The sequence below is a fragment of the Tachysurus vachellii genome, chromosome 7 (assembly GCF_030014155.1).
Source record: "Tachysurus vachellii isolate PV-2020 chromosome 7, HZAU_Pvac_v1, whole genome shotgun sequence".
Lineage (NCBI taxonomy): Eukaryota > Metazoa > Chordata > Actinopteri > Siluriformes > Bagridae > Tachysurus > Tachysurus vachellii.
The window spans coordinates 5,401,226-5,421,436 of NC_083466.1; the positions used below are offsets into that span (position 1 = coordinate 5,401,226).

The following is a 20,211-nucleotide window of genomic DNA, read 5'->3' on the forward strand; positions in this document are numbered from 1 at the left end:
CACAAATAAAAAAAAGTAATTCAGGTCAGCTGGTTAATTGTAGAAGCTGTTCATTTTGGGTTTTTTCTATGTTGCTGTTTTCATGGAAGAAATACATTCATCATATATGTAACAGATTTCATAACGTTATGAATCGGGATTTTGTGATGGACAGGACTCCCTGCAGTTTTGGGAGTCCTGTCCATCACAAATCCCGGTACCTGAACGTGATTATTTTTGGTTAATTATTGTAGCGCCTTCCATGTTTCGTCACAACTGTTGAGGTTTATTAGTTAGTGCGCGCTCTCCCTCTGCTTCAGTGGTGGAACTAGAGTTTTATACATGGGGTGGCCAGGGGGTGGCCAAGGCAATTTTAGGAATATTATGTATATTATGGCTAAAATGTGGAACGAACCGAACTCTCTTGTCTGATTAATCTGTTAATAGCGTCTAACGTCAATTTATATAGCGGCGTAACTTTAGAAATATTTTTCTGGAAAACTAAATCCTGATGTTTAATCTCAAAACTTACCGAAATTTCATGTTTTAGTATTAGTCTGTTTTAGAATACTTCTCTACCTCTCAATTCTTTCTTGTCATTGATTGATGGATTTGAAATGTTAAGCGGCACCACGACCAAACTTCAAACGAAGACTTCTTTTGATAGGTGAAATGAGATGTCGATCAGCATCAAACTTCCAATGCTATCAAATAAAAATTCGTGGTGGCACCTGGTGTGGCCAATCAGATGTCAGGGACAACCCTCTGGCTCCGCCACTGCTCTGCTTGCCTGCTGCATCACGTAGTTTTATTACGCTCTTGCATGCGTTCAAAAACAGATTTAAAAAAAAAAAAGTAAGTCTCAAGTCATGAATGTCAAGTCAAAGTCAAGTTGAGTCTTTTTTTTAATATTTGTCAAGCAAGTCTCAAATTTGAGACTTAAGTCTGACTCGAGTCAAGTCATATGACTCGAGTCCCCCATCTCTGGTATGAACGGTATGATAATGACCCTGGTCAAAATTCATGGTGAATTTCCAAATCAAACTTCTCAAACCCCAAACCGCGTTAAAATCAGGCTTTGCCAGGCTAACCAAAAGTAATATTTTACATCAAACATTCCCTAAAATAGTCTCTAACAAAAAGTTAAGAGTCTCTCAAGAAGCATGTATTTATATTTGAAAAAGGGCAGTTCCACATAAATTAGAACGTAGTGTGCACGCAGTTTCAGTACAAAAAAAAAAAAATTCAGATCAACCCTGTGAAAACTATACTAATACAAAATAATAGAAAAACACCACTATCAGAGTGTGCTTTGACAAAACTTATGAGCTTTCACTGGTGTGCTCCTGATCACAGGACCTGACCAAATAATAAATGTAAGGATCACATAAATTCAGGTCCAGAACATTGTGTGCACCCATTGAAGAAAAAAAAAAAATCATACAGCTTCCAGAACAACAATGAGAAATCTACAAGAACACTAATGCAAAATAGTGTTCTTGTATAGATTGTAAGTTTAGACAAAACTTACAATCCTTCATTGTCATTTTCTCCTGTGGGAAGCAATACGGTTTTTAATGAAATATTTTACCGCTTTCCAGTCTCTGCTTCCAAGGGCTTCAGGTTCTGAAGCAATGCACTGCTGACAGTCTTTCTTACCTGGTACTTCATCACTAAATACCTTCTCAAATGCCTTTCTACTGCAGAGCATTCTTCTGGTGCCCAGCTTCTTTTTTCAGCAGTTTGTTTACGTAGATAGTAAGAAAAAGAAAGTTAGCCCATTCTTGACCAACTATTAAAAATAGCTGTTTAAGGTAAATCTCCACAAATTTTTTTCTGCAACAGTTAGAAACACAAAATTTGGAGTAGATTCTTTCTACAAATCTGTTCAGGCGCACCCCACCAGGACAAAACTAGAAATGTAAGTATGTGTGTAAGTATGACTATAGACATCATGGCTGGACTGAAAGTGTGTTTGTCAGAATAATTCCCATCAATAAAATTATTCACCTTGACTGATAACCAACTCACTTTTATGTGCCACGGTCTAATAAAGCTGGTGATCCATTTGCAGTTTTTATTAATCGTAGATAAAACAGGCACGGTCAGGGCAGGCAAACAACAACAACAACAACAACAACGTAGCACAGGCAAAATCGTAATCGGGAAACAGGCAAAAAGGTCAGGACAGGCAGCAAACAATCAAAAAGACAGGAACAGAGTCAGGAAACCAGAAAGAAAACAAATAAGGAAACGCTCAGACTGACTGCATAAGCAAATCGAGACTTCGCACCGGGGTCAAGTTCAAGTGCGCTTAAGTAGCGTGGGAAATTGGATACAGCTGGCTGCGTAATTAGCCCTGGTGCGGGCATTGTGGGAACTGCAGTCCGGAAGTGTCTAGTACTCCGGAGACGCTTCTCTGTGTCGATGTCACGGCCATTTAGAATCTCCATAGTTTTAATCAAGTTCAGTTCCTGCTTCTATATGCCTCACAGCGAATAGACACAAATGTGCCCTGTCACTTACAATGACTTTTTTCCTTTACACAATTTGGGGATTTATGGTTGCCATTTACTAGTCTTCCAGGAGATCCATCTTTTTTAAATGTATCAATACTAAATAAAAGTGGAATAATAAAAAAAAAAAACTCTCATTAAAATGTTATTGCATAATTGAAGTGTATACATCATTCAAAACTGAGTTTCTTTTATCTGGTAATAATTGATTTTTTAACCAGTAAAATATGTTGAAATATGTTTAAAACGATCCATATACGATTAAAAGTTACTGTTTTCATTTATTCATCAGCTAGTCAACACGATTTTTTGATATCTTAATCAAAGGTGCTTTAATCTCTAAAAAAACAAGCATATTGCTTACCACCATTTTTGGTTTTTCCATTCAAATTCATAAAGAAATGTACTCTGAGTCTTAGAGTAGTGTCTTGACTGGCCTTTCTCCAATGAAATGAGTTCACCCCTGTACTCGAAAACAAAAGCACCTTGTTCGATCGGCCGGGTAGTAAAAACTCCCCTTCCTATAAGGACATGTAATTCAATATAGATTTAATTAGAAGAATCATTGGGGCATCTTAAGCTTTCACATACAGCATGACCAACAGCTCGTAAATTAAATATGGCATTACCACATTATGTCAAAACAATGTTTTGTTCTGCTGGCTCTAAAAACAATGCAGCTGCATATCTAGTGGTTTACCACAATTACAGCAGAACCTTTTGTGCTGCTGTAATATGTTGCCCCTTAAAGAGCCTGACATCCCTGTACCTTTGATGGCAACAATTAATTTTTCCATAAGCCATGGCTTGTCCCTCGATGACAGAATATATGATGTTGCATCATCAATGGGCCATGTTCTGGTCTTCCTTTTGAACATTATGGATCTATAAAAATATTTTTAAATTGTTACACAAGTAGCCAGCATAAAAAAACTGCCTCCTAGACTAAAACTAGAATTGATATAACAATCATCCTGAATTTTTAATGTCTGCTACAAATGAAGTAACATACATTTAAAGATAACTATGAAAGATAAGATTATGCCAAGCTCTGCTATATTGTTTAGCATATGTAACTGGTGCAATCATGTTACTCTACTGATGTCAGGCCCCCGGATACGGTGGGAAGGAGACAGACCCGTAGGCAGGATAGCTTCAAATGAAAGGGGTTTAATACATAAGGGAAACAAACATACATCCACACGACACGGGGAACCAAGTGACATCCACCGCCGAGCTGTAGGGCCGAGCAGCATCCCCGACGCACCGCGGCCAAACCCCCGCCTCGGTGAACTGAGAAAAAGGGCGGGAGGGCGGGAAGGATCCTCCGCCTCGGACCTGCAGCACCCCCCACGGAAAAAGTGAAGCGACGTCCTCCTCGGGATTTTTTACCGGAAACGGAGCGGCGTCCTTCACCGGAAACATGCGGGGCGATGCCGCAGGGCACCAAAAAAAAAGGGCGCGGGGGGGGGGGGGGGGGGGGATAACCAGGATGGCGACATTCTCCGCGAACGTGGTGAGGCGACGTCCTCCTCAGGATTTACCGGAAACGGAGCGGCGTCCCTCACCGGAGAAATGCGGAGCGATGTCACTGGAATTAGGGCTGGAAGGACTGACGGAACAGTCCAGGGGGGAAGGGAAGCGACGTCCTCCTCGGGATTCACAGGAAACGGAGCGGCGTCCTTCCCCAGGGGAAAAAAAAAGAAAAAAAAGGCCGGTCCGAGCTAGAAGCTATCCTGCTGGGTCTGCTGGGTCTAAAGGCGGATTCATTCTGTCAGGCCCCCGGATACGGTGGGAAGGAGACAGACCTGTAGGCAGGATAGCTTCAAATGAAAGGGGTTTAATACATAAGGGAAACAAACATACATCCACACGACACGGGGAACTAACGTAAATTACACTAATGAATCCGCGCTGCCATCGGCAACGCGGCTCACATATATACACACACAGTCAATCACACGACGGGAAACAGGTGTGGAAACAGGGAGGAGCAGACGAAGGCGGGGCAGACACGTGACAATAACAAAAACATTAGCACGTGTCCTAAAGTCCACGCTGATCCCTGACAACTGACATCATGGTCTTCTAATTTATTAATGAGCCAGTCGGTTAATAGTTTTTTAATGTAGTGTGTTGCCGCAGTGATTGACATGGGATTTTTGGCAGGTGAAGTGTAGTGGTGCAGTGAAGAAAAAGATTTTGTTAAATTAGTGTATACTATGCTTATGTCTTCATTTCCCAGTTTGATTTCACAAGGGGTTAAAGGGGAATTCTACGTTTGTGCCTTTTGTTTAAAAGGCACAAACGTAGAATTCCCTTTTAACCCCTTGTGAAGCCAAGTTTAGGCCAAGTTTTAATGCTGATAGAAATTTTATTTTACATTTCCTAATGGCTGGTAATATCTCAAACTGTGTTGGAGATGAAGACAACTACAGTATTACATGTTCCAGTTATGTGGAAGGCTACAGCAAGGATGCAGAGGATTTAAAAACATACTAAAAAAAGAGTAACATTTTTTAATATTATTTACCACATAATGTAAAAGGTAATGCATATTTTAAAAAGACATCACATTCCTGTCTTTATTAATAGTTAAGTTAATAGTTAAATTAAATATTGATTTTAGCTTAAGTAAAAAAAAAAATCAGCTTTTATATTTTAGATAAGTCAGCTTTTGTTGATGGTGAAATACACTCACTACATCCCTCCACTTGTCTAATTTGAGGTAGATTAAGCTCATTACTCATGTTAATAAACTTCTCTAAGAGCCGAAGAGGAACTTTAGATTAAATTGTAAGGAAATGATTCTAGACAAGTTGTAAAATGAACCCTAACCCCAAGTCATTCTTTCATTTGAAGACAGTTGACCATAAACAACAACAGGGGATGAAAAAAAGGATTAGTTTTATGTTAAAAATGAATAACTAATTAACTAATGTCCTTAAATCCAGATGATCCAGAGAGCAACAGGAAAAACACAAGGAATCCAACTAAATGGTTTGTAAAAAAAAAAAAAAAAAAATCTAACAAAAAAGGGAGAAAATAAATTTAGAAAATGGTATAGCACACAAAATAAGGGGAAAAAAGAAAAAATGTTGTGTGAAGCTGACACAGGCTCCTGTGGTCCCCATGAATACACATTAGGGAGATCAACTTTACCGTTTTATGATGTCATCTGTAAAAATCATTGATGTAAATTTACAAAAAGGACTGTGCAGATGTTATACGCATGCTTTTATAAGGTTTTATGTAGTATTTTAAGTGGATAGTCTCTAAAATAAAATTTAGAATTTAGCTTTGTAAAATTTAGAATTAAACATGTATCTATTTATCCAATAGAATACTGACTAATCTGGCTTAAGAAATACATTTAGAAATTAACTTTGAAAATCATCTTTTGGAAGGAATTAATGAAAATATTCTGAAAAAGTTATAATCTGTTATTCCACAACGGGGCAGGATACAGCAATAAAGCCGGCCTCAGATAAAAATGTGCTACTTTCACTGTACAACCATGTCTCTTTCAAAAAAAGTTTAAGAAACTGTACACAAAATGTGGATTTTAATTTTTTCCTCGAAGAAGACACTACAGTGTATTTATCGGTTCTGTTGATATTAATGTAATGGTTTAGAGAAAGACATCAGTCATCATGTTCACTCTTATATTCATGTGTCTGTGGGTTTCATTAGGTAAGTTAACATTGATCTTTTCAGAAAGGAACAGTGGTAATGACTGATTAGTCTGTGTGATGTAAGAAAAATCAGAATATGAGTCTTAGTTATGTAACTCAAAAAGAAAAACATTATGCTCTCTTTTCTATGACAGGTGACCCAATGGCAGAACAAATAGAGACACTTTTCACTTATAAAGCTGTAGATGAAGGTGATAATGTTACTCTGTCCTGCAGCTACAAAAACAGTGGTTCAGTAAATAACCTGCAGTGGTACAAACAAACTCCAAAATCTAAAGCTGAGTTCCTTTTTTTATCACTCGAACTGGATTGAAAAGTGACCCAATGCCACCACGTCTGTCTGCTGAAGTTGATGATAAAAATAAACAAGTGGATCTGATCATCTCCTCTGCTGCTGTATCAGACTCTGCTCTATACTACTGTGCTCTGAAGCCCACAGTGACAGGAAATCCAGCTGCACTGCACTGGAAACTAACTCACAGTTTTGTTATATTTTATATGTCAAAGCAAATAAGCAAAACTAGTATGCAAAACTAGTATGCAAAGAAAATGTTCCTCTTCCTATAATTTACATTTTATAGAATGTGTGTGCTGTTGCCAGGCAGTTCTTGTGTGTATATATATGGTGCAGGTATCTCTAAGTTCTGTAAGACAACGTTGAAACTGTTATATACTGAATTTATTTACAAAAAATATATAATCACTGGTGTTATTTAATACTCTTTTGCACTTATTTATAGGACTTATTTTTTGTTTCTTGGTCTGTTTTTCTCTTTTCAGATTTGTGAGGGCTTCGTAAACAGGCTTTATTACAAGCTGTGATCTGCAACAGCTCTTTACTACCTGTTAGGCAGTGAATTATAACTGTGTGTGAATGACCTTTCTCTACTTAGAATCTGTTAACATTGTTATCTGTTAAAATGTCAAATTTAAAACTTACCGATTCATCTCTCTTCCTTGTAACCTTCAGGAGAGACAGGCCATGTCAACACACAAAATTAATACAGGACTTTACTATTTAAAAACAACATGCTAATCATGCTACACAGATGCCTTTCAGATCCAAACAGTTCAAATACTGAACCTTGCATGACAGGACCTTCCCAAAGCCGGAGAAGGTTTCAAAAAGGGTCACGTTGTCCACGGACCTGCACAGGTTTTTAATGATCAGTTTTCCTACGCAGCTGTTCCTCTGAGCTGGATCTCTCAGAGACCACATGATGAGCATGGGCTGATCCATAAGGGGTTCAAAACTGAGCTTAATAGAGAAACTACACATGTAGGCTTAAGTAGGCTATAAACTGGCATTAAAATGCAGAAATAGTGTAAAAAACAGAGTTCTCCTGTGTTCTGTATGGTGTTTACCGTCAGCTCGATGCTTGAAGTTGACGAAGGCATAGCCGAGGGAGAAGCCAGTCTACATGGACATTGGGGAAATCATGAAACAATATAACCCAAGTTCTTAAACTTATGCATATGATAATAAAAAAAGAAAAAGAAATGATAAACAGTCACAATATTGTATGTGTAATATTAGTGTTAAAAAATATAAAGCAAAATACAAAGCAAAATTCAATATTGGTGATCCTCATTTCTGTTAGGATCACTGTTAGCAAACGCTGCTAGTTGTTATAAATCACTGTAACTTCTGCTAAACACTGCTAGTTGTAAATCACTGTAACTGCTGCTAAACACTGCTAGTTATTATAAATCACTAACTGCTGCTAAACACTGCTAGTTATTATAAATCACTAACTGCTGCTAAACACTGCTAGTTATTATAAATCACTGTAACTGCTGCTAAACACTGCTAGTTGTTGTAAATCACTGTAACTGCTGCTAAACACTGCTAGTTGTTGTAAATCACCGTAACTGCTGCTAAACACTGCTAGTTGTTGTAAATCACTGTAACTGTGGCTAAAAGCAAATAGTTTCAATTAATCACTGTAATTGCTGCTAAACGCTGCTAGTTTCAGTTAATCGCTGTAATTGCTGCCAAACTCTGATAGTTTCAGTTCATCACTGTTATTTCAGTTAAATGCTGCTAGTTTCAGTTAATTGTTATAACTGTTGCTCTTCTTCTTCTTTCGGCTTTTCCCTTCAGGGGTCGCCACAGCGAATCATCTCTCTCCACCTATCCCTCCACCTATCCCTATCCCCCTACAATAAAGGCTACTACTACTACTACCTATCTTCTGCATCCTCAACACTTGCACCCACTAGCTTCAAATCCTCATTAATTACATCCATATACCTCCTCTTTGGCAAGAGGTTATAACTGTTGCTAAACAATGCTAATTGCTGCTAACGGCTGGTTAGTTATTGCTGATTTGTTATGGTTTGAAGTTTTTCTGGGATACATGGTGAAGCAGTGTACCCTGTCTGAGTCTCTATCCCAGTAGATACAACCTGTACACAATGCCAGTCTATCACAGGGCACAATCACACAAGCACTTACAGTACACACTCTTTCATACACTACAGACAATTTAGAGATGCTAATCAGTCTACAACGCATGTCTTTGGCCTAAGGGAGGAAACCTGTCAGGACTCAACCCGGACTTTGGCCACGTGCATTTGTTTATGTTTTGTGTTACATGTCTGCCCCGCCCTTGTCTCTTCCTACCCGCTTCTGCACACCTGTTCCTTATGTGTCTAATCATGATTTAGTATTTAGTTGAGCTCTAATTTAGTTGAATCCTCTGGTGTCTTTGGTTGTTTTGTCCTGTCTCTAGTCCGTGTTATGTTTCGTGTTTTTGTTAATAAATCCTTGTTTTTTTTTAAATGCTAACCTGCATTTGGGTCTTTTATCCCTGCGTTCGTGACAAAACCAGAGAACCAGTGGGAAAACACTGAGGCAAATAATGTTCTATTTATATAGTTAATATGTTCCATTTATGTTCATTTCTTTATCCATTTATTATCTATGTAAATGCTCTATTTATACACATGTTTCATAGTGATTTTATTGCAATTAACTTTATATTTAACAAAACAAAACACACTATACACTCACATTACACACCTAAGCTGGTGAGCTCTCTTGTAGTAATAGAGTGAGTAGAAGGGCATCTTTAGAATATCGTAAGACTGAACGAGTCCATATATCACGCCGGGTAATCCCGCTTGTTCCCCTCAAATGCACGTCTTATAAACACAAACACAAGCATTACAATACATATGATATAAAACAATATAGTAGTATACACCAAAACAGAATACACTTAATTATTATTTTAAATGTTTTGAGAAGTACTCAGCAGATTATAACTGCTAAACAATGTAGACATTTACATAAAGGAAACATGGCGAGGCAGCGGAGTGAATTTGTTTTACTCCATTGTTAGTTTTAGTGATTTGTGTAAATCATTTGTGCAAATAAAGTGAAATGGCACAATATTCTAAATGTTGACTCCTTCTGTGTTGGAGAGCTTTTAAAACTAATCAAATAAAGTAAGTTTTTTAGTGCTAGACTTATTTTTGCTACATTTAAAGACCCCATGCTTATCATAGTGTGTTTGGGAAGCTTTTTTTTTGCTTGATGTGGTGGCTGAGAGGTTAAGGCAATGGACTGTTAATCCATCCTCATCGCTGACCACCTCTTAACCTCAACACCTTCAATTGTTGCACACTGAATATTTTCCACCTGGTCTGTACTAGAGTGGGATGTAAAAATCTAGCCCTAGTTCTAGGTGTTTCTAAAGGGTGTAATGAGCTAGACCCTGTTTAAACGCATTTCTTTTAAGAAGCTTGCATGGGACGAGCGTGCAAGCGTCTTTGCACACAGGCCCTTCGTGTCCTGAGGCTTGCAGGCAGTGTGGCTGAGTGGTCTAAGGTGCTGGGTTTAGGCTTCAGCCTCTTTGGAGGTGTGTGTACAAATGCCAGTGGAACTTTTTAATGCACTGATTAAGCTTCCTAACTGTTCACTGAGTCTGTGCTAGAGTGGAGTGTGATAAGCTAGCACTGGATCTGCATCTTTCACAACTCTGGGCTGTATTTCTGTGCTGGTTGGACACAGATGCTTGTTAGTTGACATAAGCAAGTTCATGACAGAATGTTCCTTCTTGGCAGAAAGCAGAAGACTATAAAGGCCCGCATGACTGTGGGTAGCGTGGCCGAGTGGTCTAAGGTGCTGGTTTTAGGCTCCAGTCTCTTTGGAGGTGTGGGTTCAAATCCCACCGCTGCCAGGGAAATGTTTCAAGTGTCCTGTCCAATGTTTTAGTGTCCTGCCTCTTCTGTGAGTGTCTGCTAGAGTGGGGCATGATAACCTAGCACTGGGTCTGCATCTTAACTTTATTCTGTCCATATTTCCATAGGTCCATATTTCTGTGCTGGTAAACTTACACGCTCACACTAGCTTGCATCCTGTTGCCGCTCTTTGGAGGCATGGGTTTAAATCCCACTGCTGTCAGAGAAACTTTTGAAGGCACCGCATAGTCTTTTTAGACAGTTATTTATTATCTCACCTGTTCAGTCAGTGTATTTGTATTTACAATGGTAAAATTTTGTTGCACAGTACACAGCAAAAACATCAGTGTTATTTCAACTCCCATAGTGTTAAATTTAACACTTTCCCAGAGTTTATATAATCGACACCAGTTCAGAGTTAAATTAACACTTTGGATAGTGTTAATATTTTAACTCCATAATAGTGTTAAAATGTAACACTCAGAGTGTTGTTTCTTAACACATTTAAGAGTATTTTTTTTACACTAAACATGTTATTCCTTTTCACTGGGGGTGTTAATTCCTAACATTCACAGTGTTATTTTATGACACTTTAAAGTGTATTTTCAACTCTATATCATGTTATTCCCTTACTCTTAAAGTGTTCATTTAGATCATTCAGTGTTAACACTTTACCATGTATTCATGACAGTTGTGTTACATTCAATGTTCTGAAAATGCTTTTTCACTACAAGAAAAAAAGAAACATATGAGGAATTCAACTTTTTTAATAAAGACAATAATATCCAAGCACCATACAACTCAATGCACATTTACAGAGAAAACGATGGTAGAATATAAAGGCTGTCATCTCCACCATAAGCACTTTGTAAGTCAAAAGGCTTGTAAATTTTAAGAGTCTACTTTTATCTCATCTTTTTCATCACTTTCAAACACTTCGTACATTTAAACCTGAAAATGTTGAAAACTGACGCCTACAATGATCTTGTGCACAAACTAACTTAAACTTGGTGCCTGGATAGAAACTGTGGCCAATTTGCAAATGAGTTATTAGGCCCTGGCTGGTAGCATGCACTGCTTGACAAATGAAACATATGAACATATTCATATGTCATTCAAAAGTTTTGCCTGCAACTCACAAACTCTTGGAGACTCATCTGTTGTGGTGACACCAATGTTGTAGACAGTTGTCTGCAGAAAAGTGTAGAAATGGACCAGGGACTTATCATAAGACAAGTTGAACACGTAGTGGGATTTAAACAGTTCATCAAAAGCACCCAATGAGCTGGTGGCTTGGCAGAGGATGAGCTGTTTGTCAACGGCGATGTAGAAGGTATCAATCGTCTTCTGGGTTCGGCCAACTGCAAGGAAGTATGGTTGTTTACCCTCTCTTTCCTGCACATATTCACTGATGCTGCAGCATGACTAAAAGAAGAAAAAAAAAATATTATAAATGTGTACACCTTCAAGTGAATCTGGTACTTGCTGGTCCATGTTAATGTAATAGAATTTGTAAACTGCCCCTGTGATTTAAGATTTGCTTCACTGGAAAAAAACATTCCTCCCAAATAATTGGGACATACTGGTTAGTAATACCCATTCATTTGAAAGGAACTAGCCGCAACACCACTTAAGTGCACTTGACCACCGCGGCCCCCACCATCGTTTTGATTTTGTATAGTAATAAAAATCATTCAGTTCAGTTAGAATTTACACTGCAATAAAAAACTGTACGTGTCTGCTCCATGCAGTGTAAGCTAAGCAAGAGTCACAGCACAGATCAACAGCAGGAGTCAGATTTCACCTCACAGTCTGACAAGATGATGGTGGAAGATTTGGTTTTAAAGCGAAACATTAAAGCGCATATTTAAGCGAGTTTGTCTTTATACTTTAAGAATAATAATTAACCCAACATTCAAGCAATTGCCACCCCCTAATTGGCACTAATTTAAAAGTGAAAGTAAAATGGTCACGGCCATTCATAACGGTGCGTGAACACTGGCGTGGAGCAAGCGTTTTCAGTTTGCTCCAACACGATCTCCTACTAATGCGTATCTTTACCACAAGTTTTTGTTTGTATTTGGCGTGCTATCTATACACTTAAATTACTTTTTGCATGCATATGATACGCAATGGGTAGTGGTGTGGGGTAGGGACATATTATATGTACGCCAGAAGTGCATTCAGAAGTGCATTCAGAAGTGCAAGAAAATTAATTTCTGAGTTTCAATAGAACGCCACATAGAAACAGAAAATCGTGCTATTGATACGCACTTTCATGAGATCGGGCTCTTCATCCTTATGAAAGTTGAGCTTCACGCTCACACGCAAGAGAAATGGGCACTGTTATGCATGCCTGTGCATTGCTCATTTTACTTTCACTTTCAAGTTAGCGATTTAAAAGCGAGGAGCAAAAGAGGGAAAAACTCCGCTTCACCCCCTGGTGATACCGGTATTACCGATGTTGTCACACATCTATTAACCAGTGGGAAAATTTCCTCACTGTCACATCCCTAGAAGGAATGCACTTAAAAGCAACATATAGACAGGAAAATCTAGCAAGTGCAAATATCTAAAAAAATGTCTCGTGTAATTTACAAATGAGGCATAATAGTGTACCTTATGAAAGTGCACCATTTTGTCCACTGCATCACTTGGACTTATTTTGTGTCCTCTTCCGTCCAGCTGTGGGTGGCAAGAGGTAGAGAAGAAGCAGCAAAGAAGCGATGTCACTGTATGGCGATGGCCGTACTCTCGACTTGGTTTTAACTCATGGCTTATCTATTACAAGCTTTGATCTTAGTATTGCTGTTTTTTCTGAGCACAAGCCCATAGTTTTTACCTTCCCCTTACTACCCTTGCCCATAGTACTAGAAACTCAACATCAGTATGTTTAACTTGCTGTTTTACTCAACGATCCAGTCAGGATTTCTCCAAAGCCTATCTTAATGTACGGAACTCTCTGGAGACTGATAGCATCCTGGACACCTTAGATACTGATTCACACCTCACTATTTAACTCTATAAATGTATGAACTCTGTTGCGGCATAAAAATCATAAACCAGCCCCAGTGCCCTTGCATAATGACACTACACGCTCTCTTCGGCAGGTTTGCAGACGTGCTGTGTAAATGGTAAAAAAGACAAACTACAGATCTCCTTTGAAATTTTAAGAGACTATTATCATACTTTTCAGAAAGCGGCAAAGGCTGCAAAATGTACGTATTTATCAGAACTTGTTGCAAAAAATCGTCATAAACCTCAAGCTCTGTTTTCTATTGTTAATTCTGTTTTAAACCATCCTGTGCATACTTTTTTAAAGCCTTCTCTAACCCTCGGTGAAATTTTTGGGAAATATTTTGTAGACAGTTCTAAGATCTCAGATATCAAATTCAGTGATAACATTTCATGATGCTCCAGTGTGTTTTTCGACCTGGTCTGAGTTTGAGCCCATGTACCTGGCTTCACTTATGGATATAGTCAGTAAATTAAAACCAACTATCTGTCCCCAGGACATGATTCCACCCCTATTTCTCAGACAAATTTACAATGGTCCTGGTCCAGGTCTCTTATTTATCTTACTTTTATTAATAAATGCTTGTCTACTGGCTTTTTCCCAAAAGATCTCAAAAATGCTGTGCTAACACCTTATCTAAAGAAACCTAATCTTGATTCTGCTGTATTTTCACATTTTGTCCCATTTCAAATTTGCCTTTTATTTCCAAGATAAATGAAAAAAAAATCTTATAACTCAACTGCTAATTTATCTAACCATGAACTCGGTACAGGAAACATTACAGTCTTGATTTAAAGCATTACACAGTACTGAATCTGCTCTGTTGAGAGTTTTAAGTGACATTCTTACGGAAACTGACTCTGGACGATCTGTGGCCTTAGTTTTATTAGATCTTAGCTCTGCTTTTGATTTAGTTGATCATGAGATACTCCTTACACACTTAGAGAAAGCTGTGGGCATTTGTGGGACTATTCTACAATGGTTTTGCTCTTATCTTACAAATAGATGGTTCAATGTTCACATAGGTCAGTAGTCCTCTTCTGCCATACCGTTAACTCTGGAGTTCCTCAAGGATCAATCCTTGGACCAGTTTTGTTTACTCTATATATGTTTCCACTTGCCTCTATTTTCAATAAGTATGGAGTGTGTGTTCATTTATATGCTGACGACACACAGCTTTATTTCCCTATAAAAATGACTGAAACAGCTTACAATCACTTTTGGCTTGCTTGAAGGAACGTAACATCTGGCTCTTTAATAATTTTTTATACTTAAATGAAAATAAAACCGAAACTAGATTTGTAAAGTTCGTCGTGACAAACTTTGATGTTGGCTTTGACGATGCAAGTATTCGCAAAGGCCGGTGCTTTTTGGAGGTGAGTGGACATAAGGGTCAGTGTTACTTTTGGAAGTAGACAGAAAGCTAGGGTGCCAAAACATTTGTAGAGACGTAGTAGAGACGAGCATGAGACATCATCAGAATACCCGTGAATTACTTCCCCTGATTGTTCTGAGTGTTTTGATATGTCACATGTCCATGTTGTAAAAAGTTTTTTGATTTTGCATATTTTGGGGGCGGGGCTGCGGGACAACCGAAAGGCCAGTCGGTACACCAATTTAAAACTTTGTTTAGTGTATCACCCTAAAGGAGCTAGCCAAGTTTGGTGTACATAGTTTGAAAGTTTGCCACGTTATAAACCTCCAAAGTTTATAATGGGAGTCTATGGGAAAAAAGGCCATTTGAGACCCGGTACCAGAAGTACCGGAACTCGGATCGCTTAAAAAAGTAACAGCAACAAACTTCAGACCGGGTACTACAACATATCCGCATTTGGTGCATGTGGCTCGAAAGCCCTAGGAGGAGTTACTCTTGATAAATTTTTGTCTAAGCTTAAACAGGAAAACAGAATGTTGGCTTCTACAAAGCCAACATAATAATCCTATTCGGACCTACTGAAATCTGCATTGTAAACAAATAGTGAGAAATAAAACAGTGAGAAAAAACAATAATATATATATATATATATATATATATATATATATATATATATATATATATATATATATATATATATATAATCTTTAATCACTAACAGTGTTTCTCACAAAGAACAATGAAGCAGGACTTTATAGACACATTTTGTGTACCTGTAGAAAACCCCAGAGATAAACTCAACAGCTAAAACTCAGGAGGAAACCCAACCACACTGTACAAAAAGCACTACACATGACTGGAGCAAAGCCATGCTTTTCTCACAAGATGGAGCTATTTACATGTTTACACTCACTTTTTTAGTCATCTGTCTATGATGTCAATTTGTTTTTGAAGATCATCCATAATTTCTGGACCAATAATAAATGCTACTGTTGTTGTTTGAGTACAGTAAAGCCCAACTTACTGACATCACTACAAAAATATTGTTCATTCATAAAAAAAAACAGTGAACTGGTAAGTAAAAAAAAATGCTATAAATTATTCTATAACATGTTTAAATGGTACACTGTTATTTGTGAACCGGTCCTTTATAATCTTTATAATATATAAAAGTATTTCTCTGAACAAAGACCAACCAAGAATGTTACTGAAGATGTAAACATATTCGCTCTAAGGGTTTATTTATTTATCCATTTATTAAGAATTAATCAATGAAAGTATAATTCATTGTGTTCTAAATACCAAAGTATTTGAGCTGTCTATATTAATACCAGTAATTCTGTATAAAATATATTTAACACACCCCTTTAAGGGTTTATTATAGTGGCCCAGAAGTTTAATTCTCTCCTTTGGTAGATTTCATTTAGAATCAGAATCAGAATCAGAATCAGAAAGGTCTTTATTGCCAAGTATGTTTCCACATACGAGGAATTTTTCCTAGTACAGGAGCTCCACAGTGTAAACATGTAGCAATGGTAAGACATGAACATATAAATAATAGACAGTTGTATGTGCAATTGTAATATAAGTGTGCAAATTAAAGTAAAGATGTGCAAATTCAAATGTAGATGTGCAAAATAAAATATAAATGCGTACTTGCAGACAATGTAAGAATAGGTATTGTTCTGTGTATGTTAGGTGTTCATCAGATGAATGTTAAGTGTTCATCAGATGTATTGCCTGAGGGAAGAAACTGTTCCTATATCTGGTCATTTTGGTACACAGGGCTCTGTAGCGTCGGCCAGATGGCAACAGTTCAAATAGTAAGTGTGCTGGATGTGAGGGGTCCAGAGTGATTTTCTTTGCCCTTTTGCTCACTCTGGAGAAGTACAGGTCTTGGAGTGTAGGGAGAGTTGTGCCAATGATTCGCTCAGCAGTCCGGACTACCCTCTGTAGTCTCCTGAGGTCGGATTGGGTGGCTGAGCTAAACCAAACAGTCACTGAAGTGCAGAGGATGGATTCAATTATTGCAGTGTAGAACTGTTTCAGCAGAACCTGTGGCAGGTTGAACTTCTTCAGCTGGCGAAGGAAGTACAACCTCTGCTGAGCCTTTTTCACAATGGAGTCAATGTGAATGTCCCACTTCAGGTCCTGGGAGATTGTGGTTCCCAGGAATCTGAATGACTCCACTGCTGTCACAATGCTGTCCATGATGGTGAGTGGGGGGAGAGCAGGGGGGTTTCTCCTAAAGTCCACGATCATCTCCACTGTCTTGAGCGTGTTCAGCTCCAGGTTGTTAAGGCTGCACCAGACAGCCAGCCGTTCCACCTCCAGTCTGTAAGCAGACTCGTCACCATCCTGGATGAGGCCGATCAGTGTGGTAAATTTAAAGTTGCTCCTTATTTTGTTGCTGTTGTTTGTATGGTTTGTATGGTTTACAAATGACATCTATTTTTTTGTGCCTGGTCTTTCTGGGCCACCATATGTATTAAAAATTATTAAAAGAACAGGATTTGTTTATTTATTTATTCATTTGTTTATATAAATATTTATCTTTTTCTGATGACGCTGAAGCCCCTAATACAGTGACATCACTTTAAAAAATATATTTAATAATTTAAATATTTGGGGGGCACGGTGGCTTAGTGGTTAGCACGTTCGCCTCACACCTCCAGGGTTGGGGTTCGATTCCCGCCTCCACCTTGTGTGTGTGTGGAGTTTGCATGTTCTCCCCGTGCCTCGGGGGTTTCCTCCGGGTACTCCGGTTTCTTCCCCCAGTCCAAAGACATGCATGTTAGGTTGATTGGCATCTCTGGAAAATTGTCCATAGTGTGTGATTGCGTGAGTGAATGAGAGTGTGTGTGTGCCCTGCGATGGGTTGGCACTCCATCCAGGGTGTATCCTGCCTTGATGCCCGATGACGCCTGAGATAGGCACAGGCTCCCCGTGACCCGAGGTAGTTCGGATACAACTAAAGCACGGTGGCTTAGTGGTTAGTCACTTAGTGGTTAGTGGCTTAGTGGCGATATAAAGAGTATCCTGTGCAGCTGTAGCACTGTTTAATATGAAAAGTACATGATGTCTCGCAGCACAAGACACTACAACAGATAATGATGCTGAAAATATCATCAGGTTCTCTCTTAGTTCAGTAAAGGATTCTTACCAGAAAGTCTACATTTATAAAGCCACCAGTTTTGTGAACATCACCTCCCTAGACTGGAAGAAGGAATGAGAACGTCTGGACAGAACATCTGCCAAACTCTGTACCAGCTTCTATTTCCCCCAGACAGTCAGGCTCAGTAACTGAACTAACATAAATGAAACAAAATCTAATAAAACTTCAAGCCCATCATTATGCACTCATTTTAAAAATAATAATGGTATTTATAATCAGAAAATAATTATTCACATGTAAATATCTACAGGGTTTTTAGGCAATATTAGTGTACAGTAAGTGTACTGTATACAGTATAGGCAGATATGTAAGTTTAAAATGATGTAGAAACTGAATTAATTTCCATGTTTTGAGCTCTGTTTGTAGCTCAGTTTCATTCATTCTAGGACTAAAATGATTCATTATCCAGAAGTTATATTTAATTCAAGTTCTATTTATTGTTATTAGTGAGCAAAGATTTCATCCTGAACAGTGTCACTTCCTGGGTGTGGCCTTCTAGAGACGTGTAAAGTTCAGCACATACAGCACTATTATACAGAATCGTCACAGAGCTGTGTTCAGAAATGGCTCAACTATACAACTTACTGTACATAGTGAGATACACACCACTGATTCTCACTCTAGTTACAGGTCATTTATTGTATTATATAATATTTATGTTTGTTTTTAAAGCATATAGTAATTTCCTAATTTACCAGGTTAATATTTGCTTTTGAAAAATTCTTTGCAGATTTATTTCTTTATATTCTTTTTCACTCCAGGCAGTTTTGCAGATAAAATTGGACCAAAGGATGAAGATGCCAACATTGTGGGGAAAGAAACAGACACTGTTACTCTGAAATGTTCATATGAGACAAACAGTGAACATGTTTGGCTTTACTGGTACAAACAATATCCTAACAGCGCACCACAGTTTTTATTGTATAAAGGCGGAAGGTCATATAGTAGTGATGGTAGCACTCCTGATGATCATCAATTAGAGTCAAAAACAAGCAGAGACTCTACTGAACTTACTATCAGAGGTCTAAAGCTCTCAGATTCTGCTCTCTATCATTGTGCTCTATGGGTTGGAGCACAGTGCTACAGAGTCAGTTAAAGGCTTTACAAAAACTTATAAAACCACATTAAAGATCTTCCCTTTACCAACCTGTTATCAGTTAACCACAGACACAAAAGATAATTGTGGTAATTTTGTGGTATAAATGAAAACAAGCAGAAAACAAGCAAACACTCCACAGTGTGTTACAGGTGCACAGGAAATGAAATTAAGTTAATTGAACTGTATTGTTTCTTGACAGTTTTGTCCATGATACACTAGTTATGTTATGCATGTATGTACAGCTGCATGTTACTTTGTAGGATGTGAACTAGAGAAATGTCCTTTTATAAACCTCTCAGAACAGATGTAAGTTTGATTGTACATATAATATTGTACAGATTGTACAGAAAATGAAATAAATAAATAAAGAAACTACTCTAGAGAGTAGAAAGTTCAGTAGAAAGTTTGTTGTCACTTTAACTGCATGTACATTTGATTGCTAAATGTCAATGTTTCTGTTACTGAATCTATTCTAAAACATGACTGTGAGATTACGGATGTCTCTGACGTTTGAGTTAACTCTATTCTGTTCCCACTAGAACTGTGACATTCAGGATTTCATCAACACATTTTTATCTGCCAGCATTTGTTAGGTTGCAGCTGCAGGGCACTAAGCACTTGTTTATGATGTTTAGAAGGTAAAGTGGGTTTGGATGTGATTATATAATACATTGTAGTTTTAGTAATGTCACAGACACACTGATAGAAATGAGGCTACACATCTAATATGTTTAAGATAAAGTAACTTACATTAGGGAAAATACTTTTATGTCTTTTGACAGTTTTCTTTGCTTACCATGACACAGTTCACCAATTTCCAACAAACAGTAGCACTAATTCAGCCCTTATAGCCAGCAATGAATAAAGTGTTAGGGTTTAACAGAAATCAGACAATAGTATGATGTTAAAGGTGACTTTATGATCCAGCTAACATTACAGTGCTCTATACTGAGACATTGTGGCTTTGGTCTAGTGGAATACCTACACTATGGTAATGCTCAGTACATGCTGATTTGTATTTATCAAGAAATCTCCTGTCCTTATGTGCAACAGAATAAATAGAAAATGAGGATATGGACACTTAGAATTTTCTGTTAAAAACCTAGAATCAATCACACAGAAAGTAGAGGTGCTACTGCAGGACTGTATAATAATAATAATAATAATA

At 38.0% G+C, this 20,211-nt stretch overlaps 1 non-coding gene and 1 gene segment (V, D, J or C); both read left to right on the forward strand.

Annotated features, from left to right (window-relative positions):
• Positions 1 to 6,148: 6,148 nt before the first annotated feature.
• Positions 6,149 to 7,012, forward strand: LOC132848106 (T cell receptor alpha variable 17-like). The segment is given in 3 exon segments: positions 6,149 to 6,188; positions 6,325 to 6,628; positions 6,971 to 7,012. Coding segments are annotated over 3 exon segments (386 nt in total).
• A 3,283-nt stretch (positions 7,013 to 10,295) lies between these two features.
• On the forward strand, positions 10,296 to 10,377 carry trnal-uag (transfer RNA leucine (anticodon UAG)). The gene has a single exon. It is a non-coding gene; the product is annotated as a tRNA-Leu (tRNA).
• The last annotated feature ends 9,834 nt before the right edge of the window (positions 10,378 to 20,211 follow it).